This window comes from Esox lucius, chromosome 16, assembly GCF_011004845.1.
Source record: "Esox lucius isolate fEsoLuc1 chromosome 16, fEsoLuc1.pri, whole genome shotgun sequence".
In the NCBI taxonomy this organism is placed as follows: domain Eukaryota; kingdom Metazoa; phylum Chordata; class Actinopteri; order Esociformes; family Esocidae; genus Esox; species Esox lucius.
Genome location: NC_047584.1, coordinates 24,709,571 through 24,736,748, shown reverse-complemented (window position 1 = coordinate 24,736,748; position 27,178 = coordinate 24,709,571). Strand labels below are relative to the sequence as shown.

Below are 27,178 nucleotides of genomic sequence, written 5' to 3'. Positions count from 1 at the left end.
ATTGACATCTGAGGGAGACAGAGGGAGCAAGGGAGTGAGGGAGAGCCAGACAGAGAGTCTAATCGTACCAGAGGTCCCAGTCAAACCCACACAGACTCTCTAAAGAGAAACAAACATACAGCCAGGCCGACACCCATAGACGTCAGCTGGCTGAACGCTCAGCCTTTTGTCTACTCATGAGCTGCTCTTCTTGACTGCAGGAGTGTTTCTTTGAAGAGCATACAGTATGAGCTGATACTCAGAAAGACCAATTCTATTATCCACAGCCAGGAGACAAACACACACACACACACACACACGTCCTAACTCACATGATGTATTGCTTTGCGGAGTGAGTCCACCATTCAGCCACCTCTCTCTCAACCCCCACAGGTACACAGCCAACCTGCTGCATTGAAATCTACAGTACATGACAACACACCGCACGAAAAACACTCTCTCTCTCTGATCTGATATGGCCTCCTCCCGGAAATTCCCGGCGCTCGCCGTGTTTGTGTTTTTGTCATCAGAACATCTCGAGGGGCACAATTTGTAAAGCGCGCAGACATCAGCGTATTCTCAGCGAGCTCCCGGGTGAGCGTCCGTGTTTCATCCGTGTTCCATACACGTGTGAAGATGAGTGTGGAAGCAGCTGTAAATGTGTGTTGGGGGGGGGGTGGGTGAGGAGGGTGAGGCCAGGGTAAGGTGAGAGGCTTCATGCGTTTCAGGGCCGTGCCACAACGTCTGGGCTATCTGCAGTCTCTTCCTGTACTTCACCTGCGCTGCTCAGTCTCCCTGACAGCACACCCGCGCACGCACGCACACCCCACACACACACACACACACGCATGCACATACACAACAACAACCCACGGGGCGGGAGATGGATCCTGCAGAACACATGGAGCGACACCCTGCGGAGAGTGTGTCAAAACCAAGTGATTTAGGAGGTTAGGCAAGGACCACTGCTGGGACACCTGCCTGAGGAATCCATCTCACGCATACACACCTCCTGTTACCACTCTGCTACGGCCTCCGACCCATGACCCCGTAACCTCAAAACCCAGCCCATGCCTGTGTCAAGAGGGGAGGGGACCCCGTTCTGCAGTCCGCCGTGTTGCCGTCGTCGGCGTCGGGCCTGGCTGTAGGTTCTAGTGACCTATACGAACCCGGGATAGCTGACGCTATTGGCTTGGCCAGTACGTGCCTTTGAAGCCACTGAGGCCATCTTATTCATTCTGCTGTTTGTGGGACTTCATGCTTTGGGAGTGGACGAGGGAAATAGGATACCCCCACATTAAACAGCACATTTGTCAGCATTGTCATGATCGGCAGCATGTGCATGCAGCCGGCACCAGTTTAAGGGATGTGGGAAGACCATTTCATACGCATGTCTGTAAATTATTAGCGTAGGCATTCATTTTGAGGGATACCCTGACAACCCGCGGAACCATGGACATTAGCAACACATGCCAGCAAGGGTCCGTTGATCATAAATTCACTTCTCCCGTTTTGTATTGGATAAACATTGTGTGGCTTTGTAGTGCAAATAGGAGAGAGGTTTATATATCGGCATCTTTTTTTATTACTACTGTATTTTCGTTTTTGCAATGAATAGTATGAAATTAACTGAACAGTATCCAAATGATTTGTCATCAAAACTCTTATGTTACTGTGCCGATAAAAACAATTTTTGCCCATGAAAAATTACAATAAAATACCGTGAATGCCCATTCATTACTATTGAGGCTTTTTGTTAATACTGAGAACAGCACCCCCTTTCAGTCACTCAGTGAAACATACGGATCCCATCGGTGGGACCCAGCATCTGCCAGGAAAGGTGTGTGCAATGCCTAGTGGTCTTGAATAGGTGTGTATTTATATGTGTGTGTGTGATACTCCCAAGTCCTGCCCCCGGTGACATTAGTGAAGCACGCGGAGGCCTCGGCTGCACATATAAAACCCTAACGTCATCTAATGTCAGCTTCCATGTGGATTTCTATTAATCACATTCACTATTCGTGAGACTCAGAGAGTTTACCCCCGCTCTGAATAGAGACATTATAGAGTCCATGGTGTTCAGCTGGTTTCATAGAGAGAGGGTAGAGTCCATGGTGTTCAGCTGGTTTCATAGAGAGAGGGTAGAGTCCATGGTGTTCAGCTGGTTTCATAGAGAGAGGGTAGAGTCCATGGTGTTCAGCTGGTTTCATAGAGAGAGGGTAGAGTCCATGGTGTTCAGCTGGTTTCATAGAGAGAGAGTAGAGTCCATGGTGTTCAGCTGGTTTCATAGAGAGAGAGTAGAGTCCATGGTGTTCAGCTGGTTTCATATAGAGAGAGTAGAGTCCATGGTGTTCAGCTGGTTTCATAGAGAGAGAGTAGAGTCCATGGTGTTTAGCTGGTTGCATAGAGACAGGATAGAATCCATGCTGTTTGCAGGTTTAATAGAGACCGGAGTACATACTGGTGTAACTATTTTATAAAGACGGAGTACAGGGCAGTGGAAATGGGCCATCCGCGCTGTGAGTGGGTGTGTGTGTGTGGGTGTGTTGTTCTAACTGACCTATTTTTGCCCACTCTTAAAGAGGCCACATCCCTCTCTTCCACTGGCACTGGTCACCAAGACTATGTAGGGTTTCCTGCACACATATTCCACATTCACGTCCGACCCCATGGTCTGTTGAACGCAGAAAAAAACAAATAACCAATCTCTCTCTGTCTGCCTGTCCTGGGCCACATAAACACAATGGACTACAGTGGACCACAGGCCGGTCTGTCTGCCTGTCCTGGGCCACATAAACACACTGGACTACAGTGGACCACTGGCCGGTCTGTCTGCCTGTCCTGGGGCAGATAAACACACTGGACTACAGTGGACCACTGGCCGGTCTGTCTGCCTGTCCTGGGGCAGATAAACACACTGGACTACAGTGGACCACTGGCCGGTCTGTCTGCTTGTCCTGGGGCAGATAAACACATTGGACTACAGTGGACCACTGGCCGGTCTGTCTGCTTGTCCTGGGGCAGATAAACACACTGGACTACAGTGGACCACTGGCCGGTCTGTCTGCCTGTCCTGGGGCAGATAAACACACTGGACTACGGTGGACCACTGGCCGGTCTGTCTGCTTGTCCTGGGGCAGATAAACACACTGGACTACAGTGGACCACTGGCCGTTCTGTCTGCTTGTCCTGGGGCAGATAAACACACTGGACTACAGTGGACCACTGGCCGGGGTCCTCTCCGTGTTGCTGAGATCTTTATGTTCCGGTGTAGTCGTGGAAACGACCATATGGCCACCAATGGCCTGTGTTCCCACACAGGAACACAAAGACTGGCACTAAATCAACTGGGTCCAGGATCTGTCGCTCCACCCCTCCCCTTCATTTCTCTCTGGCTCTCTCGGGGCCCCCCTCCCTCTGGCTCTCTCGGGGCCCCCCTCCCTCTGGCTCTCTCGGGGCCCCCCTCCCTCTGTCTCTCTCTATCTCTCACTCTGTCCCTGTGAAGGGGTGTAGTTATCGTCACCATATCTCGGACACAGGCATTCAGCTCTGTTCAATAGTAGAGGTGAATGTTGCCGAGGGGGGGTTATGGCTGGTGTGCATTTTGGTGGGATACTACGCCCCCCCCATCTGTCCAATACACAGATTTATCAGCGTTAGACTGCGCTGGGTTTGCCGGTGACCAGGACTAGACAACCACGTGGGCCGAGGCTGGTGGAAAGGAAGAAGAGAGAGGGAAGAGACAAGAGAGAGAAGTAGACAAAAATGTATTTGACCGACGAATAGACAGACTGACCGACAGACTGAAGATCAGGCTCACTGACAGGCAGACCGACACACACACAGACCGACGCACAGACAGACAGACAGACATATCTCATGGGAATCACATTCCAACAGGCTTTAGACTTTATGTTAATAGGGTTAGCTGTCTGCATGCACATCATCCCCCTTCTCTTGTTTAATGTTCCCTTGGTCTCATTTCATTCTGTCTCTCTGGGTGGCTGGAGGCAGCAGGCTGGAGGCTTATTGAAGGATTGAGAGTGCCAATGTCCTGGATTGTCTCAGTGACCCACTGTGTGTGTGTGTGTGTGTGTGTGTTGTGACAAGTGGTTGGTCCATGCCAGTAAGTGTGTGTGTGTGTGTGTGTGTGTATGAAAGCATGTGTGCATGCAAGTGTATGTATTGTTGGTGTGTGTGCATTGATTTGTGTGTGCGTACATGTGTGTGTTTGTGTGTATAAGAGAGAGAGAGGTTGGCATATTTACCCTGTCTCAGTTTTATAGCTTTCCACAAAGAGCCAGCTGTGGCTATTGAGCAGAGCAGAAAGACTGCTGCCCTGTTCTGAGGCAAGCCTTCCGTAATAGGGCTCGACAAGCTTTATTTTGTAAGTTTCACCAATGCAGGAAACAGTTTTACACTCCCTCACATCCTCTCCATTAACCCCTTGAACCAAAATCCTCTTGCCTTCCCCACACCCCGCAATCTCTCCTAACCTGGGGGATGTTTTCATCTCCGGGTCCTGCGACTGAGCACATATTATAATGAGCCTTTGATGAGTTGATCGAAGGCATTTCTCTTTTCTTCGCTCTGGAAATGAGGGGTGAGGGAGGTAGCCCTGGGGGTACGTGTGAGGTGCTGCTCTGATGTATGTTTGTGTGTGCGTGCGCGCGTGCGTACGTGCGTGTGTGTGTGTGTCTGCATGTGTGTGTGTGTGTGTGTGAGAGACGATGCCTGTCTTGATTGTTGAATCTCAGCCTGCCTACAATACTTATCATAATAACTTTTTGTAGTGAGAGATGGAAAGTGAGTTCTTCATCTCAGAGCTTCCACCCAGTTCTCTGTCAGCCACTAACGGAGTACAACACCATGTCGGTCAGAAGAGATGAGCCAAGTGTAGCTTGGATGCTGCGCTAGCTCAAAGAGACAGGGTAAACTGTCAAGAGACGATCTGTGTTAGATGTCCAGTAATTTAACGTAGCAGGCGTAAAAGGAGAGCGTGATGGGAGTCTCCACAGTGGATTTTCAGGGTAACAGGAAACTAGGTTGGAGAGGCTGTATACCAGAACACCAGACTCATCCTGTGTTTTTGCCCTGGTGTAAGGGTTTCAAAAGCAATGTCAAAGAGAACACTTGGCCCTTAAGCCCCTCATCAAGAGGCCACTTGCTGTGTTCGATTGCGATCACTCAAATCTGCAGATATTTTTACCAAAATGAGCATTGAAACGATGTGAGCTCCCAACTGCAATTTACCAATATTTCAAAATTCAACGTCAATTAGCAAAGCATTCTCCTGCAATCATCTTGGTCCATGACTCACTATGAACCATGGGCGGTGCTCTCAGATAGAGACATGCTAAGATAGACAAGGACAAGATTGTAAAAATGAAATTCTCTTATGATGCCCACCCACTTTGCCAGGAATGGGTGAGGCTCACTTGGGTGATGCTACTTCCTCTTGTTGTAAAATATATGTTACCTGGACCAATATGAGTTCTCATGTTCTGTGGGGAAAACAGTGTGTCTTTCTCCAACATAAAATTTACACTGTATACCACAATTTTGTAACCTAGAACATCTGATGATAAGCACTGAGTGCTGTTGAAAGAGCTGTCTTGGTTTCTCACAGAAACTTTAGGGCGTTTTACTTATCTGGTTGTAGTCCTCCACATTTCTGTCAGTAGATCGTAAAAGGCTAAATCAGCATGACACTGAATTAAATGTAAAAGTCTTTGAAATAAAAGTATTGTTATGCGGTCATTGGTCTGTTGACATTTCACGGGGGTTAGCTTGTTTTTGTTCAAAATCTTTGAACTAATATGAAAGCATATAGTAAAATATGAAAACACTAAATGTCATGTCTCAGAATTGATATCTATCTTACCTTTATAGCGTATCATCTCCTCCGGATATGAGAAGAAACATAACGAATCCAACAGGAAAGTGAGCCTGTGGGTTAAGTATCCGGTCAGAGCCGTGTGCTAGCTGACACAATGCTATAGACAACAGTTACATAGTAAGGCTAATATTCAAATTTTCCCCCCAGGTGTAACTCATTTCTTTTGCGGTCTGTCCTAAAATAGGCAAATTATGCTACTTCACACAGCAGGCCTTTGGAATTTGCAATTTTAATGATTTTCAAACACCTTTTCTTTCTCTTTTTTCAGGTCAACCTAATGTGATCTATTTTGGAGTTCTAAAAACTCCAACAACATTTTAACAGATCATGAAGTTTGGGGTTTTCTTTGAGTGGTTGTATCATTAATCAGTTATATTTTACCGTTGGTCATAAGATGCGTGTCTGATTGGACCCACTACTCCACTGTTGTAGCTCGTAATTAGGTGGTTGCACAGGTTAATATAATATACTCAATTAAAATGAACACGCAGGCTAGTGTCAGCATACACATTCATTATTTCACTAAATTAATTGACAGTTGACCGTAAGGCAGTGGACAGGTTTGGTCACTAGTGTCACTGATCTTACAGTATGAATGTTGGTTTCACTTTTATTTACTATTGCAGCTGGTGGTTTTAAGGTGGTTGTGCGTCTCTGAATACGACTACCTGTCCATTCAGAAAGTTGCTTAAAATAAGTCAAGCTTGTCTGGACTTCATCGTTTTAATCAGATAGGTTTCAGTCATCGTCATGGTGATGGTCAGCATATGTGCAAAGAATGATGTCAGGTGCCAGTTTAGTTTCTTCTCTTATTAAATGGGATACACGATGCCACTGAATGAAACTTCCTGTCAATTACTCATCATTCTTCTGAGTCCACTCTGGTCACTTTGATCATATTGCCACTGAGAATGCCACAGAAGTGTGGTCACATTGTGCTAATATTTAGAAAAGTAAAGGACTGAACACATTAGATTACATAAGAAAAAGCCTATGAGTTGGCAATCATTGTTTGTTATCAAACATCGAAAACATTAAAATAATTTGCTAGATGCAGAAATGTGCAACTTCCACCTTCTCAGCGAAAACGACAACATTTATTACGTAATGTAATTGGACACTATTTGAGGGCAAACTCGTTTTTGCTACGTTGTTGCTAGGTTACAGATAGTCGTGATAGTCAGATAGTCTTGGGAATAATTTTCTGTTCAGGGCACAGAGTCTGCATAGGATGAACACTACAAAGGGAGGCTCCCTAAGGTCTTTTTGGAGCCCTCAATTACTGGAAACTAGCATTTCAGATTTACAAGTGTGAAGACAATTGTGTCGTAACTGTTTCAGGTTTCTGTGCATTGTGCACGTATATTGACGCACTTGATTTCCCTGCGACCGACGGCCACAATCCTGTGTGGTATGTCGTAACATGCCGGTGTGTTTATTCAGTCACTATGGAAATCATTAGGCCAACCAAGATAAACCTATCTGGCGTTTTATTTTCTCTTTCATAATGTAAACAAGCCCTTAGAGAGATGGGGAGTTTAGAGAGACAGGTGTGTAGAGAGACAGGCTGTGCAGAGAGACAGGTGTGCAGAGAGACAGGTGTGCAGAGAGACAGGTGTGTAGAGAGACAGGTGTGTAGAGAGACAGGCTGTGCAGAGAGACAGGTGTGTAGAGAGACAGGTGTGCAGAGAGACATGCTGTGTTTGGTGTAGAGAGAGGGGCTGTTGTGAGCTGTATGGAAGCAGTTTGCAGTTTGTGTTGTTAACCACAGGGTAATGGCACTGGAGAGGCCCTCAATCCATCTCTATTCATCCCTTACCGCTTTCAAAGAGCCTCTTCAAATGCACCGCAGCGCAGTTGGAGTGTGTGTGTGTGTGTGTGTGACTCTGGCACTCCACAGACTAATTAAGCGATCTGATCCAGAGCTTATTTGAATAATAAAGACCCTGATGAGAGAGGAGGCGATGGAGAAGGAGGGTAAAGGAAAGTAGAAAAGATGGGTCTGAGAGCAGAGAAGAGGAGAGGAGCGGTGAGGGGGAGGATTGGAGAGAAGGTGGAGAAGAGGAGAGAGTTTGGGTTGTACAGTAGTGTCATTGTAGCAGGCAGGAAACACACGTATGATAGAGTAAACAGTCCCCAGTGTTCAGCAGACATGGCCATGCCAATATAGCCACCACGCTTCAAGGACCACCCCACCAACCCCCTTTCCCTCATTCAGAAGCTTCTGCCACCCCCCTTTCAGGAATACAGATACAATCTGTCTATACCGAGGGTACGGTTGGAGGGAGGCGTGTGTGTGTGTGGGGGGGGGGGGGTGACCTGGTTGAGGTCTATGAAGCAGGAAATAGTTTGTTTGGTCCAACATTTTATTTCTGTTTTGTTTACTAGAAAACCCTATTTGTGTCTTGTGTGTTTGTGTGTGTGTGTGTACCACAGATGAAAGCAAACAATCTCAAGACTAGTTAATAATAGATTAGGAATTGGGTGACCTGGGCCTTTATGGATTCGGCTAATTGCTGTCCCGTATCTCACTGGAGCTCTGTTTGGTCAAATACAGCAGGACGATACAGCTTTCCTCATTCTCTGTCTGACGTGTGGCTGACACTACGGCATGGGGACAGGGGCGAAGACTGTGGTGTCTCTGTGTGTGCATGTTTAGCATCTCCCAGGGACCAGCTACGCCATCCCTGGCAAGTCCTGAGAGCAGCAGAGATAGTGTTATTGATGTAATTAGTGCTAACAGGCCTGCTGAATGGATGCTCTTGTCCACAACTACCTCTCTGTCTCACTCTCTGCCTGCTCTGTCTCTCTCTGCCTGCTCTCTCTCTCTCTCTCTCTCTGTCTGCTCTGTCTCTCTCTGTCTGCTCTGTCTCTCTCTCTGTCTGATCTGTCTCTCTCTCTGTCTGCTCTGTCTCTCTCTCTCTCTGTCTGCTCTGTCTCTCTCTCTCTCTCTGTCTGCTCTCTCTCTCTCTCTCTCTCTCTCTCTCTCTCTCTCTCTCCGTCTGCTCTCTCTCTCTCTCTGCCTGCTCTGTCTCTCTCTGCCTGCTCTGTCTCTCTCTCTCTCTCTGTCTGCTCTGTCTCTCTCTCTATCACTGTCTCTGACTAGCTCTCACCCCACCCTCTCTGTCTTTATCTCTCCCTCCTTCTCCATCTCTTTCATTTCTATGTATATCTCTCCCCCCATTACCCCCTCCACCCACCCCTATATTTTCCTCTCACTCCCTGTTCATCTTTCTTTTTGGTCCCTGTCTCCCATATCCTCTCTCTGATGGATCAGAGTGCTGTTATTAAAAGGAGCCGAGCGGATATGAGACAAGTGTCCCACATAGCTGGGGTGAAGAGGTGTTTGGTGGGAGGCCTTAGAGGCCTGGATACACACGCAGTACATGACAAACACACACACACGCACACACACACTACATGCCTATAATCAATAACACAGGTTAGCTCACACGTGCTGTCATCTGAAGAGGTTTGCTTCTCAATTGAGGTCACACGCATTCAGGCTCATTCTTTTACAACACACACACACACACACACACACAGACACAAATAAGTGTCTCACACCCCCACACACACACACAAATATAAAAACACATACACATAGACTCAGACACATACAAGTCTCTCACACACACACACACGCACCCACACATAAAAATACACACACACACTCCCTTTCTCTCTCATTTCCATCTTGCAACACCTGGATGAGTTGGCCGGGGCTCCTGTGGATGTGAGGGATTTGAAGGTCTGTGATGTATGAGATGAGGAGAGGAAGTATGGGCCCTTAGCCAGCCTCTGCTTTGTCTCCAGAACATAACACATGCTCAACACCAGGCTAAATGAGGAGATATTATACCCGTAGTCGGATCTGATTTTATCATCATCATCATCTCATGTCTGCCACAGTCTTCACAGTGTTTGTAAAAAAATATCTATGCAGAGATCAGAGCTTGCAGTAGTTGGTCTAATTTTAGTGTATGAAATGTGACCAACTACTTAAAGCTCATGGAGTGACGCCACCGATTGACATTTTTCCTGAATGACGTGCACCACTAACTGGCTAGCCATTTCAAACCAGAACTTATACTTTCTAAACGTCCACAAAAACTGGCTGTGATTTCAGCTAACTTTAGCTAGCTTTTAATGCCGAAGAAATGTCTCCAGCACTAGTGAAGCTAGCGGCTCACTGACACTGGCCTTCTACAGTAGCAATGTGACATCAGTTCAAATTTCTGGAGGGCAAATGGAAACGCTGTTCAAGCTAGCCCAACAAGACGTACCCAGCCCGTGTCTCTCAGAGTGACAAAGTGCTAATGGAAATGAGGCCACCAATGACGATGTGATTGTGTTAGCCAACATTGTTCCAAACAATCTTCACTGCCAGGCTGCCACCTGGTGCAGCACAACGTCATGGGCTGGATGCTAAGCTAGCTGAAGTTACTAACATCTTTATTTTATGGTATATTGTGGCTGTTGAAACAACCTAGCTTTAAGCTGCTGCTTACTAGACCAAGTCTTCTGACCAGTGGTTCTCCATTCCAAAGACATTTATATGATATTTACAGAGATGAAAAGATAAAAAAATGTATTGACAGGACAGTAGTGAATCCTGTAGCAAACACACCTTAGTAAACCTACTGTAGTAAACCTCCAGTAGGGAACACACTTTAGTAAACCCGCTTTAGTAAACCTCCTGTAGCAAACACACCTTAGTAAACCCACTTTAGTAAACCTCCTGTAGCAAACACACCTTAGTAAACCTCCTGTAGCAAACACACCTTAGTAAACCTCCTGTAGCAAACACACCTTAGTAAACCCACTTTAGTAAACCTCCTGTAGCAAACACACCTTAGTAAACCTGCTTTAGTAAACCTCCTGTAGCAAACACACCTTAGTAAACCCACTTTAGTAAACCTCCTGTAGCAAACACACCTTAGTAAACCAACTTTAGTAAACCTCCTGTAGCAAACACACCTTAGTAAACCTCCTGTAGCAAACACACCTTAGTAAACCTCCTGTAGCAAACACCCCTTTAATAAACCCGCTTTAGTAAACCTCCTGTAGCAAACACACTTTAGTAAATCTACTTACGTAAACCTACTACTCTAAACCTAGTGTGCCAAGCATAATGTGTGGTTATGCCGTTAGGGAACATTGTCAGATTGTCAATGGAAACTTGTTGACTTCAACTTCCTTTAGCATCCACCAATCAGAGTGGGCCATGCTGTCTCTGGCTGTTGCTGCTGAGGTCCCCTGGGAATTTAAACCACATCACACACACCACACAAGGCCATTGCTGATAGCACAGACAGTGGAACCATTCATAGGTGACAGTGGAGAATAGGACTCTGTCATGAAGAGACCTTGAGAAGCTGGAAGTGATAATCATAACTGCTGCTGACAGGTTTTAATGAGGTTGTCCACCGGTAATGACAGTCAGGGCTCTAGAATGCTGACTGGGTATTTCTCCAGCATTCTGTCTTTGTGTCCTGTGTTTCTGCTCTGTTAGGTTTCCGAGACAGCTACTACCACTGAGCTGACGGGGGACTACTTGGTGCTTCAGGAACACATACGCAATACTGTTACAACTGTTAACACACACGCACGTAAACATACACACAAACACACACAGACAAACCCAAACCTTACCCGTGCAGTACCCCATGGTATAGATGTGGTCTTCTATCAGATTTCCTCCTGGTTTAGATGTGGTCTTCTATCAGATTTCCTCCTGGTTTAGATGTGGTCTTCTATCAGATTTCCTTCGGGTATAGATGTGGTCTTCTATCAGATTTCCCCCTGGTATAGATGTTACCTTCTATCAGATTTCCTCCTGGTTTAGATGTGGTCTTCTATCAGATTTCCCCCTGGTATAGATGTGGTCTTCTATCAGATTTCCTCCTGGTTTAGATGTGGTCTTCTATCAGATTTCCTCCTGGTTTAGATGTGGTCTTCGATCAGATGTCCTCCTGGTATAGATGTGATCTTCTATCAGATTTCCTCCTGGTATAGATGTGATCTTCTATCAGATTTCCTCCTGGTATAGATGTGATCTTCTATCAGATTTCCTCCTGGTTTAGATGTGGTCTTCTATCAGATTTCCTCCTGGTTTAGATGTGGTCTTCGATCAGATGTCCTCCTGGTATAGATGTGATCTTCTATCTGATTTCCTCCTGGTATAGATGTGATCTTCTATCTGATTTCCTCCTGGTATAGATGTGATCTTCTATCAGATTTCCTCCTGGTATACACATATGCGTGTTTGACTGTGCATTCATACTTATGGTCATAAGAAAAAACTAACTTCAAATAATTTATCTAACATTCACAATGATAAAAGGAAGAAAAATAGAGTAATCAGAAATAATGACACCCCCCCTTCAGCTGTCCTCTGTTTGCCTTTTTCACTCATTAGGTGTTTGTTTTCTACTTTATTCTACTTGTAGGGATTCAGTGTATTTTCATTACCATTTATCTATGAGATGTAAATGTTACTGTTCACATCTCACTCTCTCCCTTTCTCCCTCTGCCCCTCCTTCCTTCCTTCCCTCCCTCGCTGCCCTCCTGCTCTCCCTGCCTCTCCTTCTCCTCCTGTAGCATGCCAGGCGGGGTTCTACAAGTCCCTTCTGGATAAGGCCCAGTGTTCCAAGTGTCCACCTCACAGCTTCACCAACCACGAGGGAGCGCTTCACTGTGGCTGCGAGAATAACTACTTCCGCGCTGAAGGAGACCTGCCATCTATGGCCTGCACACGTAAGTCTGTGTGTCAGCGCGCGTGTGTGTGCGAGGGAGAGAAAGAGAGTCAAAAAGCATTTTCTCTTTCACTTGTTTATTCTCTAAACTATTTCAGCTGTTTCCCTGAGGACAGCATCTCATTCTCATCATCTCACCGTCTTTGTCTCTCGTTGAGCTTTATCCTGATGGTCAACGGAACGCAATAACCACGTGTGTTCTGGCTTTGGACCAACCTATTGGTTTCTGGGACCGATCACAAGAAACCCATCAGTTTCTGCTTCCAATAATATGGTTGTTTTGCGACTTTGATTGGTTCAGATCTGTACTCCTTGCAGGAAAGCAAGAAACTAACATCTGTGGGCGTGGAGTGGTGTTTGGTGGATCAAGGGGTTTGAGTAACCGGGCAAGACGGCTGATGCAAAATATTCAAAAATACACCACCCGTCCATCAGTGCCATGGCAGCCCTGCGGCCGTATTTAACCAGCAGCAGTAGCTGTGTCTGCCGTCTCTGGTAGTAGTTTAAGCCAACCAGGGCACACCTTTACTTCCTGTATCCCGTAACTGGCTGAGTCCCAGAGATATCCCAGAGATTTCCCAGAACATTTATAGACTACAGTAATGATCGGGAGTCTGGGGAGAAACACAGAGATCAGAGATTTCCACATGTATGATCCCCACACGGTGTTCATATCACATCTGGTAATCTAGACATGTCAGATGTCAGGTTAGCGTGATGTGAATCCCAGACCTCATTAGTATCACAGCCAGGCAGCTAAAAGAGCACATTAGAGTGGAGGGCAGATTTAGAACAGTAGAGTACTATTGAGTTCACTCTATCTTTTATCTGAACCTCAGCAGCAAAGATAAACAAGCAAACAAACAAACCACCAAATGTTCTTCACTTGGTCTCTTCCTTCTTTCTGATTCTTTACGGTGGACCTCTACTGTAGTTCTGGCTGGTTCTTTGTTTAATTACAGTACTCCTGTAGATCCAGAAGTTAAGATAATAAATATATTTCTTTTGGGGCCTGACAAACGTTCTCATAACAGTCTGGTGGAAACATTGTACAGTAAGGGACATAAAAAATAAATAATAAATGCTAAAACATGATGGGAACTTTCAATAACCAAAAAAAAAAATGTCTGGGTATGTAAAGTATTTTGCTCGCTAAAATGTATTATAATCCGCAATTCTGGTTTTGTGTTATGTTAACGTTTGTCGCCACCTAACAAATGTTATAGGAATTATAATTTTCTGGATGATCTGAGTCCCTCTCCTCTGTGACTGGTGACTGAATGCACTGTCACACAAATGACATATTTCTGTCTGTCTCTCTCTCTCCTGTCTGTCTCTCTCTCCTGTCTGTCTCTCTCTCCTGTCTCTCTCTCTCCTGTCTGTCTCTCTCTCCCGTGTCTCGCTCCAGGTCCTCCCTCCGCACCCCGGAATGTCATCTCGGTCATCAACGAGACCTCCGTGATCCTGGACTGGTCTTGGCCAGAGGACACAGGGGGACGCAAAGACGTCACCTTCACGGTTCTGTGCAAGCGCTGCCGGCCGGGCCAGAGGGTGTGCGAAGCGTGTCGCAGCAATGTGCGCTTCCTCCCACGGGCTGTAGGCCTGCAGAACACCACGGTCGCCGTGGGAGACCTGCTAGCTCACACCAACTACACGTTTGAGATCGAGGCTCAGAACGGGGTGTCCCAGTTGGCTCCTAGCATGAGGCAGTATACGGCTGTGACCATCACTACCAACCAAGCAGGTGAGGCTGGGGACACACACGCGCGCGCATACACACACCCACGCGCGCATAAATGTACATGCATTCCGACTATCAACTCTGGACGTTTACAAGGAGATCCTAGGCCGTGTTCTTCAGTGGTTTATCGCCAGTATCAAATGTCTCCCTCCTCGCAATACACCCTGTATAAAACACTGTTTTTCCCTTTTTACAGACTGTCATTATAATAGAACCAGTTCACATCAACTCTCTTATGAATGTGTGCACGCATGCAGTACCCCCCCCCCCCCCCCCACACACACACACACATATACACACATACACACAGTTGTTACACAAGGATGGGCTGGTCACGTTGTTCTCATACATTCTCTACACATCCCAACTCAGTCAAGGGAGAGTGAGTGGTCTGTTGAAAAGCCCTCCCGGAGACAAATCACATCTCTCTGAAGCGCTGTGAAACAAACCTCAGCATTCCAATATCAGACTTGGAATGCATGCATGATGTCTAGAGTTCACTACAGCCTCTCTATCTTCTTACATCAATCTTTGCTTCTGTCTCTCTTCCTTTCTACCTCACTTTCTTTCCCTTTGTCCCTCTGTTCCATACGTACACGTCTATGTCACTCTGTTCTGTCTCTATTCCATATGTACACGTCTATGTCACTCTGTTCTGTCTCTATTCCATACGTACACGTCTATGTCACTCTGTTCTGTCTCTATTCCATACGTACACGTCTATGTCACTCTGTTCTGTCTCTATTCCATACGTACACGTCTATGTCACTCTGTTCTGTCTCTATTCCATACGTACACGTCTATGTCACTCTGTTCTGTCTCTATTCCATACGTACACATCTATGTCACTCTGTTCTGTCTCTATACCATACATAAACATCTATGTCACTCTGTTCTGTCTCTATACCATACATACACATCTATGTCACTCTGTTCTGTCTCTATACCATACATAAACATCTATGTCACTCTGTTCTGTCTCTATACCATACATACATGTCTATGTCACTCTGTTCTGTCTCTATACCATACCTACACATCTATGTCACTCTGTTCTGTCTCTATACCATACATACATGTCTATGTCTCTCTGTTCTGTCTCTTTTCCATACATACACATCTATGTGCCTCTTTCATCAGGATTACCTGGGTGTAGGACTTAAGTGTCAGACCCCTCTCTTTCCAGTCAATGGTCCACATGTGTTTCTCATTGAGCTAGGGTTTCCTGTCTGATATGGCTCTGTCTTTCTGTCTTTCCATGTGTCCACTGGGACATTGTGTCCTGTCTTTCCCTGTGGTTATTCTGCTAGCCTAAGGGAAAGCCTCACTGTGTGTGTGAGTGTGTGTGTGAGTGTGTGTGTGTGTGGAGCCATCGTGAATGATATCAGAGACGATTTCTGTTAGTACTGGAGCCAGGAGACCAGATCGTACTCATTCTGCTACATAGAGAATGCTGATGTGTTCTCAATGCACAGACTCACTACCAATAGAACGACACAGACTCACCACACACACACACACACACACACATACACTGCTGTGGAGAATGAGGTGTCTGCAGACTGTCCTGGGTGATATTCCAGCTGGGTTTTATAAAGGACACTTAGAAAAGACAGCAGACAGATGAGCAGTAAATACAGATTTAATATAGGTGTGTGTTTGTGTGTGTGTTCGTGTGTGTGTGTTTGTGTATCTGTTTGTGTGGGTGTTTGTGTTTGTGTGTGTGTGGGATGGCATACATATATTATATTATCGTGGGATAATGAGGGACTAATGGAGTGGGAGTAGACTAAAGGAGTTGGGAAGAGAGTAAATGACTGGTAGTAGAATAAAGGAGTAAGGAGACTAAAACTATAGATCCCCTGATGATGTAGTGATAGAGTAAGTTCCGGTAGGTCCGTCCTTAACATGTGTCATGTGTTAACCCAAAGATCTTCTAACATTTCGATGTTAACGAAGAGACCAAGGATTGTAGTGTGTGAAAGGTTTCCCCTTTAGTTTGTCCCTCGTTCGGTACAAACAACACAGTAAACACTACATCCCCATTCTGCAGCTGCGCTACCCGTCAGACTGTGTTTACATGGATTAGGGTTGTCAGAGAACAACCCTGTACACACACATACACACACACACACACACACATACACACACACGCACACAAACTACATCAATACACGTATGTTTAAACCTGCCAAAGCTGTTAAAAGCTGGATTAACTGGCCTTCTCAGAAGGGAGGAAAGCATTGGGATATTGTGACAGGGTGTCGTCAGACGAGTCTCAGCCTTTCACCCACACACACACACACGCCCACAAATTCACTGGAAGCAGGCTGCAGCTCTGAGGACAGTAGGAACTGTGGAGCTAAGCGTTTGAGGACCATCTTAGAACTGTTTGGTCTGATCTCCTCGAATGAGTTGCAATTGATACATGCTGGAATCTCTATGGTGGCATTTTTGGGAGCCAGCGAAAGAGAGTGAGCAAGGGTGAGGAAAGTCTCTCCTGAGGCCAGGGAGAACCCTAGAGCTGTTCACAGAGAGAGGGGGAAAGCAGGAGATAGATTCCCAGCTCCAGTCCAGCCTCCAGCCCAAACACGATAAATCATTACACCCATAAACTACAGAACCAATAAAATGACAACTATATCAGAAACAGAGCGAATAAGAGAAAGAAGGAGTGAGGGAGGAGAGTGGAAACAGACTGGCTCCATATGGATTCATTAAGCCCGAGAAAATAACCACCAGCAGGCAGGAAAGTCAGAATCAAGAGAGGCTCGAACATTTCAAAGACAAACATGTTGTTTCCTGCGGTCTAATAAAATTAAAAGTCAGTCTTCACATGCCTGCCTGGCCTCTCAGCTGCAGCTAGCAATTAGACAACTGGAGAAATGGAAAGGGGCGGGACGGAGTGAGGGACCAAGTCCTGTGTTGAATTAAAGTGCCTAGATTGAGAACATGTGAAGTCCCAAGGCGAGGCGACATGAGAGAGCGTGATATTCTGTTGACTGGGCGGGTAAAACACTGGGGGGCGTGGATGAAGGCATACAGTTAAAACTTCCTGGGGTGTCCTCCTGTGTTAGCCAGGACACTGGGATGATATCATGTCCTCCTGTGTTAGCCAGGACACTGGGATGATATCATGTCCTCCTGTGTTAGCCAGGACACTGGGATGATATCATGTCCTCCTGTGTTAGCCAGGACACTGGGATGATATCATGTCCTCCTGTGTTAGCCAGGACACTGGGATGATATCATGTCCTCCTGTGTTAGCCAGGACACTGGGATGATATCATGTCCTCCTGTGTTAGCCAGGACACTGGGATGATATCATGTCCTCCTGTGTTAGCCCAGGAACCAATTAAATCACAACTATTAACAGGATGCAATCTGTGGGTGGAACATGCTGAACTTCCTGTCAACTGTTTCAGTTCTCCGTTGTGAATGGTCGGTAAGCACCCCTTTCTCTCTCCCCTCTCCAGCCCCCTCTCCAGTGACTGTAATCCGGAAGGATCGTACGTCTCGTAACAGCATCTCTCTGTCCTGGCTGGAACCAGAGAGACCCAATGGCATCATTTTGGACTACGAGGTCAAATACTACGAAAAGGTTTGTTTTCGAAACACTGTAAATGCTTTAGTACTGTTCTCCGCTTGACCTGTTATCTGGTCACTGCCTCCAGGGACTGAAGAGAAGAGGCACCTTTTGGGCACCTTCTACCCCTCTCCCTGCCCACCATTCCATTCTGCTCCTCTTACCCCCCCGACCTCCCTCCCCACCATTCCATTCTGCTCCTCTTACCCCCCCCTCCCTCCCCACCATTCCATTCTGCTCCTTCTACCCCCCTCTCCCTCCCTCCCCACCATTCCATTCTGCTCCTTCTACCCCCCCCCCCCTCCCTCCCCACCATTCCATTCTGCTGGTTCTGAGCTCTGCCATCTCCCTGGGGTTGTATTCATGCTCCTTTCTGGCATTTGGGCCCCTGGTTGGGATTGAGGGAAAATGATCAAGGTTTGTTACGTCACTGGACCCCTGGTTGGGCTGGAGTGAAGAGGGTCAGGATTTGGCACCTCACTGGGCCCTGACACAATACCTCTTACACTGGCAGTGGATCAGAGACAGAGCTAGAAATGGGGGGGGGTGGGGAGGAGGGGGGGGTGAGAAAGGAGGTGTAGAGATGGAGGGTTGAAGGGGAGAGACAGAGAGAGAGGAGGTAGAGAGATGGAGAGAGAAATGTGGACAGGGGAAAGACCCATTCCACTATCTGGTGGCTGAAGGAGGTTGAGCTCAGTAGATGGTTTAGCAGTGATGCCTGTCCAGGTGGATCACACTTACATTTCACGAAGGGCATCAACCCTTACCTAAATACCTCCCCTTAACTTACCTAATACCTAATCCTAACTATGCCTGCGAAGGTGATACACCGTCACACACACATATACACCGTCACACACACATATACACCGTCACACACACATATACACCGTCACACACACATATACACCGTCACACACACATATACACAGTCACACACATATATACACCGTCACACACACATATATACACCGTCACACACACATATACACCGTCACACACACATATACACCGTCACACACACATATATACACCGTCACACACACGTGTACACCGTCACACACACATATACACCGTCACACACACATATACACCGTCACACACACATATACATCGTCACACATGCAAACACAATGACACAGTAAGCCCCCTCCTCTCCCGGCCCGTCTTAATGGACTGTAGTTTTATAGCTAACTGTAAATGTGTCCGCGGGGTCTCCATGAGGAACATAGTGTGGAACGAATGGCCGGTCTTCAGCGGAGCCCGAGACAGCTATGGGAGAGAGCGACAGTATGTGTGACATTTGATAGTGAAATCAGGCATGGTGACAGGGTTCGTTGTCACTAGAGAAATGTGCCTGTCTATGATGCTCAGAGATGTGGCTGATTCTAATGTATGAGTCTGTGTGTGTGAGCATGTGCAATACGGCTCACCTGCTATTATTGTTATTATTAAACCTTTATTTCAACAAGGAACACAGGCTGAGACTTTCTTTTTTAGCTGTGCCTTGCGTAACACAGAAAATTGACAAAACAAGACTGCTTTGGTAGCAGAAGACAAAGCGCATTGAATTAAACACTGGTGCTATTGGGCCTGGCGAGGTCTGCGATGTCACTTAGGTGTGGTGATCTAAACAAATGCAGCGCACGTCTTCACACAGTGGAAACAGTATACGAAGTATGCATATATATCTCTCCCAAATACACGTCACGTCTCTGAAAATACAAATCATGCTCTATTAACATCCAAGTCATGTACAATCAGAGCATGTCTGACGTACCATTCAGGAGGATTACGCACATCAGATGCCTAGATTCGTAATAGTCACACACTTTCTCCCACAAATGATGTGCATAGATGTTTCTGTAAAAGCACTTTGTGACAACTGCTGTTGGAAAAAGGGCTTTATAAATACATTTGATTGATTGATTGACGTGCATGTTGTTATAATGAAATGTACACTGTTCAGTGCATGGCGGTTGTGACCGTTTAACCTAGGGACCTACAGACCAGGCACAATGCATACAGGTTCAACGCACCAATGCATGTGGCTTCTTTTAGGTCTTGTACCTTTGTCGGTGCACAGAATAAAAAACCTTACAAAAACAGTTACATGCAACACAAACATAAAAATCAGTTTGGGTAAAATGATCACAGTTAACACAAAGACACCCCCCACCCCCCCACCCCCCCACCCCCCAGGCCCAGATCTCAGCCCCCAGGGGCCTCTAATCCCCTGATTAGCAGCCAGAACACTCCCCCCTCTCCCCCGTCTCTCTGGAGCAGACACAGGTCTAGGAGCACGTCACCTTTCCCCGCGTCGCCACCTCACCCATCACATTATGTTTCCTTCCATTGTCCTGCGAGACCCAGCCGGGCGCAGGAGTAGCTAACGCCGTCGGCAACGTCATCGGAGGGGCCACTAGCTCCTGAACGCTCCAAAAGGCTCCCGAAGGATCCCGAAGGCTCCCGGAGGCTCCTGAAGGCATGACCGGAGCTGCCTCACATCTGAGAACAATAGGCTCTTCCAAGTCTAGATACACAGAGACACAGGGACAACCAGAGACAGGGAGGCAGGTCGGATCCATACCCAGGCCCAGGACCCGTTAATCAGGCTTGGCCGAGGGTGACGGAGGCCTCTATACCCAGCAGTGGGGCCCCGATCTGAAAAGACTCCCAGGGACCACAGGCAAAGTGATTCATTCAATGACTCGACACAAACTGAGACCTGCCGGACGAGGACTAAAGGGGCCTTAAGGGGCCCCTGGCAAAGTCTCTTACCGGCAGCTCGGTCCAGTTGATGGTTTACTGATGCGTTTATTTAAAGTTAGTTATTGAAAGTGAAACAAACAGCAAATACAGCCCCAGCCAGCTAGGTAGAATAGCCATGCTGCTTCGCTTAACGTAGCTATATGTTTGTATTGGTTTGCAGACATGTTTAGAGTGCTAGCCCAGGCTGTGTTGCTGGTGTGTAGTATACAAATAAGGTATATGTGTACATGAAAGGTTAACTGCTGAAACCTAAATGGTGCTAGAAAGGTAAACTGCATCATTGTAGCATGTCTGGGAAACCGGGAATTTCCATCCGTAGTATTCCATCTCTCCTCGTGCCTCTCTGTCACCCTCTCCCCCCTTTCAATCCCTCTCACCTCTCCCCTCTCTTGCTTCCTTTTCCCCTCTATCCCTCTCTCCACCCCCCCCATCCTCTCTCCCCTTCCCAATCTGTTCCCACTCCCTTCTTTTCCCACCATACCTCTGTCTTAGTGCTAGCCTTGATGCTGAACACCTAAATGACAGTGAAGAAGGCTTCATCAGGGCACTTCAGGAAAATATAACTGGTGGGAAAAGAATGGCATTTGTTTTTTATCTCATTCATCTGGAAAAGAGGGAGAAACGTTCAGATCCGCTTTAATTTGACTGTTTATTTATGCTGGGCTTGAGATGGAATGGAATGCCTCTGAAATGCATTTTCTATTTACACCAGTATTACATGAGTTATATTCCTACTCCCGCTCTCACGCACAGTATTTACAAGGCATCTCCTGGGCTGCGACTGTAATTCCAGACTGCACTATATTTGATAGCCAGAGTGGAACATGAAGGACCAGTAATGCTAACAGCACGACGTGTCACACACAGAATGCAGCGTAGAGACACACACACACACACACACACTCCCCCTGCTCAAAGGGCCTGAGAACACCTGTGTGTGATTTTAGGGGATCGCATAGTGTTGAGAGCAGTGAATAGTGACACGCTGGTAAAGGTTCTGACTGGCTAGCGTGATTCACGACAGAACAACAGGGTATCACAGAGACTCACCCTCAGAGGGGCGACCAGGGCTCTCTCCTTTCAGGCAAAAGACTCGACATATTTTCATGGGCTTCTTGCACTGTAAATCCCTGTTGCACTCCATTAGTGTTGCCCTGAACTGTGTGTGTGTGTGTGTGTTTGTGTGCTTGTGTGCACATGTGAATGTGTGCACGCGTGTTTTATGGTGTGTGTGAGTGGTGCGTGTAAAACCTGATCTGTTACGCTTTGTCAGTCTGTAATTGGGTCTGTAAATGGAGAGATGGAATCAGCTCATTGGACATGATGTTTGGTTTGGAAAAGGCTCAGCAGTGGAGAGCTCGTCTCTTGGTATGAGGGTATGGGAGTTCTCCAGGTAAAAGGACATGATGAGGTGTGAGGCCTTGGTTGCACGTCGCTGTATACACCATCCCCTTCCCAGAAACTGTGCTATAGCCTGGGGACGGGGTTAGGTGTACTGGATCAAAGAAACCAGGCACTAATCAGGGAACAGGACTCAGCCCATCATCACACGTCTCTTAACTGAACTATGGCATACATACTTTTAGAGGCCAAAATGCTGGGAAAAACGATGTTTTCAATGAACCAAGAGAAGCCAAGAAATGTCAGATGAAATGTTTCAAAACCCTGGCTCTGTTTGTTGATACGTATATTTGTGTAAGATCAACTCCATCAACCATATGTTCCCTGCTTAGATGATCTGCTCAGCCTTTACATACATTAGCTTGTTATTCTTTATTTACTTCTGATTAGTAGAAGAGAAAACATTTTGTTTAATCAATCAAATGTAACCATAGCCCGTCTCTCATCTGGTAACGCTTGAAGATGATGGACCATAACATTGTACGCACGCACGCACCCACACACACACACACACACACACACACACACACACACACACACACACACACACCGGTTCAGCATTAATCAACAGGCTAATTATTGTGGATAGATTGTCTAGACATGAAACATAATAGAGTTGCTCTGTCATGTGTCTCTCAACCCACAATCCTATTCTCTCTGCCCACAATCCCATTCTCACTTCCTATTTATTTCTACTGCACGGGGAACTGAATCACTACTTAGTGGGGGAGAGTGTGTGTGTGTGTGTGTATGTGTTTTTGCATGTGCTGGGGGGTTAATAAAAGGTCAAAGTCTTTTTCTGGTGCTCCCATCATGGTCTCTCCTCTCCAGGCTTAAAGCTCCCTCCATCCCTGGCTCTGGTTCAGTAGGACAGGGATGGTATGAGCTAGCATAAGCTGTAGGGCTCTAACTCTCAGGGATCCCTAGACATCTCGGTGGATCCTCCCTCCCCCTATATTGTTCTCCACATCTGGAAACAATGGGCTGAAAGTAGACCCAACCATAGATGCCTTTATATGTTTTCTGCACATAGTATCGACTGTAATGACTGATGGTAACCTCTCCATCTCTGTCTTCATCCCTTTGGCTCTCTCTTCCCCTGTCAACCTCTCTGGGTTTGACTCCCTTTCTCTCTTTCCTCCCCTGTCTGATGCTCTGTAGCAGGAGCAGGAGACCAGCTACACCATCCTGCGCTCTAAGGGTTGTAACGTGACCCTGAACGGTCTGAAAGCAGACACGTCCTACCTGCTCCAGATCAGAGCCAGGACGGCTGCAGGCTACGGAGCCAGCAGCAAAAGCTTTGAGTTTGAGACGAGCCCTGATGGTAGGTGCTCTGAACAACACTGTATCCAACACAATCAGCTATACCGTATGTCATGTAACAAATGTGATTCGGTGGTTACATTTGACCCCTCCTTCTCTCTCCTTCCCCCTCTCTCTCCCTCTCTCTGTTTTTGTCTCTCTCCCGCTCTCCCTCTGTCTCTCCCTTTGCCTCTACTCTTTCACTGTCTTCTTCTCTGTCGTTCCCGCCTCCCTCCCTCCCTCACATCCATTTGTCTCTTTCCTTACCTCCCTCCCCCTCCCAGCTTTCTCTATCTCCAGTGAGAGTAGTCAAGTGGTGTTGATAGCTATCTCCTCTGCTGTGGCCATTATCCTGCTCACCGTCCTCCTCTACGTGGTGATTAGCAGGTCTGTACACACACTGCACCGCACAACACGGACAACGCTCCAGTGACATGTCTCTGTCTACCTGGAGGTCTGCCTTTAAAGGCACTGGCATTCATTGACATCCAGTGACATGTCTCTGTCTACCTGGAGGTCTGCCTTTAAAGGCACTGGCATTCATTGACATCCAGTGACATGTCTCTGTCTACCTGGAGGTCTGCCTTTAAAGGCACTGGCATTCATTGACATCCAGTGACATGTCTCTGTCTACCTGGAGGTCTGCCTTTAAAGGCACTGCCATTCATTGACATCCAGTGACATGTCTCTGTCTACCCGGAGGTCCGCCTCTGAAGGCATGCGGTGCAGTTGAAAGATACCGTTGTGCAGTTGTAAGAATGTATCCTACCCATTCATTATGCTTCTGGAATTGTTGTTATGATACTATTTAGTGTATCTATTTCAAAGGGGTATGTGTGTTTGTTTCTAACCTAACTATAGCCTCTGACTGGGTTAAATAAGAAACATTTGTCTAATGGAGACTTTTTTCCTGTCCCCATTTTGAAAAAAGCTTTTTTTTTTGGTGTTAGGTTTAGGGCAGAAGTTATAATAAATATATAAGTATCGCTGCTGCCCTCTACACACACACACACACACATACTTGCACACCCACACACACACACGCACTGTGCTGTAGTGAGAGAGAGAGTGAAGATGTGAGGTTAATCTATATCATTCTGACTCCCAGGTTCTGTGGCTGCCACAAGTCTAAACACCCAGACGAGAAGAGACTGCCCTTTGGGAACGGCCACTGTAAGTACTGCTCCCTGCCTGTCTCCCGGTCTCCCTGGCTGTCTCTCTCTGTCTCTCTGTCTGTCTACCTTTCTTCTAGGAGAGCCTGATCTGTTGTATCATCTGAAATCGGGTTTACATTTCTCAGCGGTGAAAAGAGGGGCTCGGGGACGACTACATCTACGCCGGCGCTGTGACAAGACAATGTCTGTTTTTGTCACTCGGAACGTCTCTGTGTGTCTCCTCAGTGCGCCTGCCAGGGATAAGGACCTACGTAGACCCTCACACCTATGAAGACCCCAGTCAGGCTGTGCATGAGTTCGCCAAGGAGCTGGACGCTTCCTGTATTGCCATTGATAAGGTGGTGGGAGCAGGTGAGACAAGAGACTACACACACACACACACACACACACACACGGACACGTGCACGCTCTCAGACACACACACACACACACTCACACACGCAAACTCAGACACGTACACAAGTCAATAGCACACAGGCAGAGCTATCGAAGTTATCTAAAAACAAACTGTTTCACATTAACATTCACAAGGATTCCTCAAACACACACATTCCTACTCATTGGTATTCCGAGGCGGCAACATAAGCTATTTGAGAGGGAGGCGTGTTTGTTCTAAATGTAGCGGTGACAATGAGATTCATTTAACACCTCCACTGGAAATTGGTTCCGTTTACTCCACTCTGGTATGGGGGGGTTGCATAAGGATGGATTCAGAGATGGCTGGAAAGGGATTGGAGGAATTTGGATGGATGGATGGATGGAGAAAGGGAATGTAGAGAGGGAGGCAGAAGAAGTACAAAGGGAGGTAAAAGGGGGATTGAGAGAAGATGAAGTGTGAAGTCCTCACTGCCTCACTGCTTTTAATAGAGTACTGCTGGAGCAGAGGAGTATGGGTTACGGAACCACACCTGGGATAGGGTTTTAAAGTTCTCTCCTGGCTCCTCATATGATTCTCTTATCGTGTGTCTTTCCTCTCTCTTCTCACGTCTCTCTCCTCTCTCCTTTTGTCTCTCTCTTCACCCTCATCCCTCTTCCTCTGTCTCCGCTTGTCTCTCTCCTCTCTCCTTTTGTCTCTCTCTTCACCCTCATCCCTCCTCCTCTGTCTCCGCTTGTCTCTCTCCTCTCTCCTTTTGTCTCTCTCTTCACCCTCATCCCTCCTCCTCTGTCTCCACTTGTCTCTCTCCTCTCTCCTTTTGTCTCTCTTCACCCTCATCCCTCCTCCTCTGTCTCCACTTGTCTCTCTCCTCTCTCCTTTTGTCTCTCTTCACCCTCATTCCTCCTCCTCTGTCTCCACTTGTCTCTCTCCTCTTGTCTGACTCCTGTCCTCTCTCTATTCGTGTCTCTTCTGTCTCCTCTCTTTCCATTCCTCTCCTCAGCTCTGAACTCTCTCTCTCTTTCTCCTTTCTTCTCTCTCCTGTCTCCTTTTCCTTCACCCTGTCCTTTTTCCCATTCTCCTGTTTCCTCTCTCCCTGATGTCTTCAGCAGGAAAGTAGACATCAGGTTATGCATTGTGATTCATGGGAATTGCAGATAGTGGGAGAGAACACACACACACACACTCAGCAGCAGCAAGTTTGTGTCCTCTCTCTGTAAAGCCGTCACCCAGACATCCCTCTATAGTCCCTGCACTTACAGTTTATCATACAATAATGTACGCCCAGTAATATTAGAATACACTCCCTCTAAGGGGGCTGTTCCTGTAGCACTTAAAGACTCTCTCCTCTTGCCAAAGATGGCTGTAGTAAAACACAAGTCAGATGCATCCCCTCCCCAGATGACCTACAGGCCCATGGGCCTCAGAATGCTGAGGGAGAGTTTGTGTCATTAATCACAGCCCTACCCTGCTGACTGGAGGACTGGCTGTAGGCTGGAGGGTTGGTTAATACTGACCCTAGTGTTGGTCATCTGGTCCCGTGGCCAGCCGCAGCCCAGCAGGCCTCTCACAGCCCTGTTTAGACAGCTTCCAATTATTCTGCTAAGTTCTTCCAGACCAAATCTCAAGCCACAACTGACCCTATGAGCGTGTGGGTGTGTGGTTGTAGGGGGGTGTGTGTGTGCGTGCGTGCGCGCTGTGTGCATGCGGGCATGCGTGCTTTGTGAGGGTGTGTGTTTCCGACTCCGTAGCGAGCCCGTGTCTTTGATCCAACACGGCTATGGGAAATTATCCTACAGAGCGGGGCACAGACTCTGTCCACATGGCGAAGTTGTGACATCATTGTCCTACACACACACACACACACACACACGTACACACTCCCCTCTCTGGCCGAGTCTCTGTAACCGGTGGACCTCCTCGCCACCACAGCGTCCTGCCCCGGGAGCCTGGTCACCAGAGGCTGCACCCTCCAGAGAGATCCAGCTGCCCCACACTTTACATGCCCTCACCGGGCTGGAATGATAATGGGTCAGCTCTGATCTCCATTCATTCCACTTTTACGCAATATGGAAAGTAGATGGGGCATTTCCATACAGATGACAATGATTCCAGCCTGAATTGGTCATTGTTATCTTAGTAAGGGAGTAAGAACTACTGCTTTTATTGGCTTGCTTATATACCGTGGTTAT

The 27,178-nt window shown here is 47.0% G+C and overlaps 1 protein-coding gene across 2 annotated transcripts in view; it reads left to right on the top strand.

Moving 5' to 3' along the window:
- The window catches only part of epha3 (eph receptor A3), an 83,620-nt gene that overhangs the window by 34,465 nt on the left and 21,977 nt on the right, over window positions 1-27,178 (top strand). For both annotated transcript variants that reach the window (XM_029113514.2, XM_029113515.2), the window contains exons 4-10: window positions 12,482-12,637; window positions 14,045-14,380; window positions 17,854-17,978; window positions 23,298-23,460; window positions 23,723-23,825; window positions 24,547-24,611; window positions 24,839-24,964. In XM_029113514.2, the coding sequence (XP_028969347.2) occupies window positions 12,482-12,637; window positions 14,045-14,380; window positions 17,854-17,978; window positions 23,298-23,460; window positions 23,723-23,825; window positions 24,547-24,611; window positions 24,839-24,964 (1,074 nt within the window). The remainder of the gene's footprint in view (window positions 1-12,481; window positions 12,638-14,044; window positions 14,381-17,853; window positions 17,979-23,297; window positions 23,461-23,722; window positions 23,826-24,546; window positions 24,612-24,838; window positions 24,965-27,178) is intronic.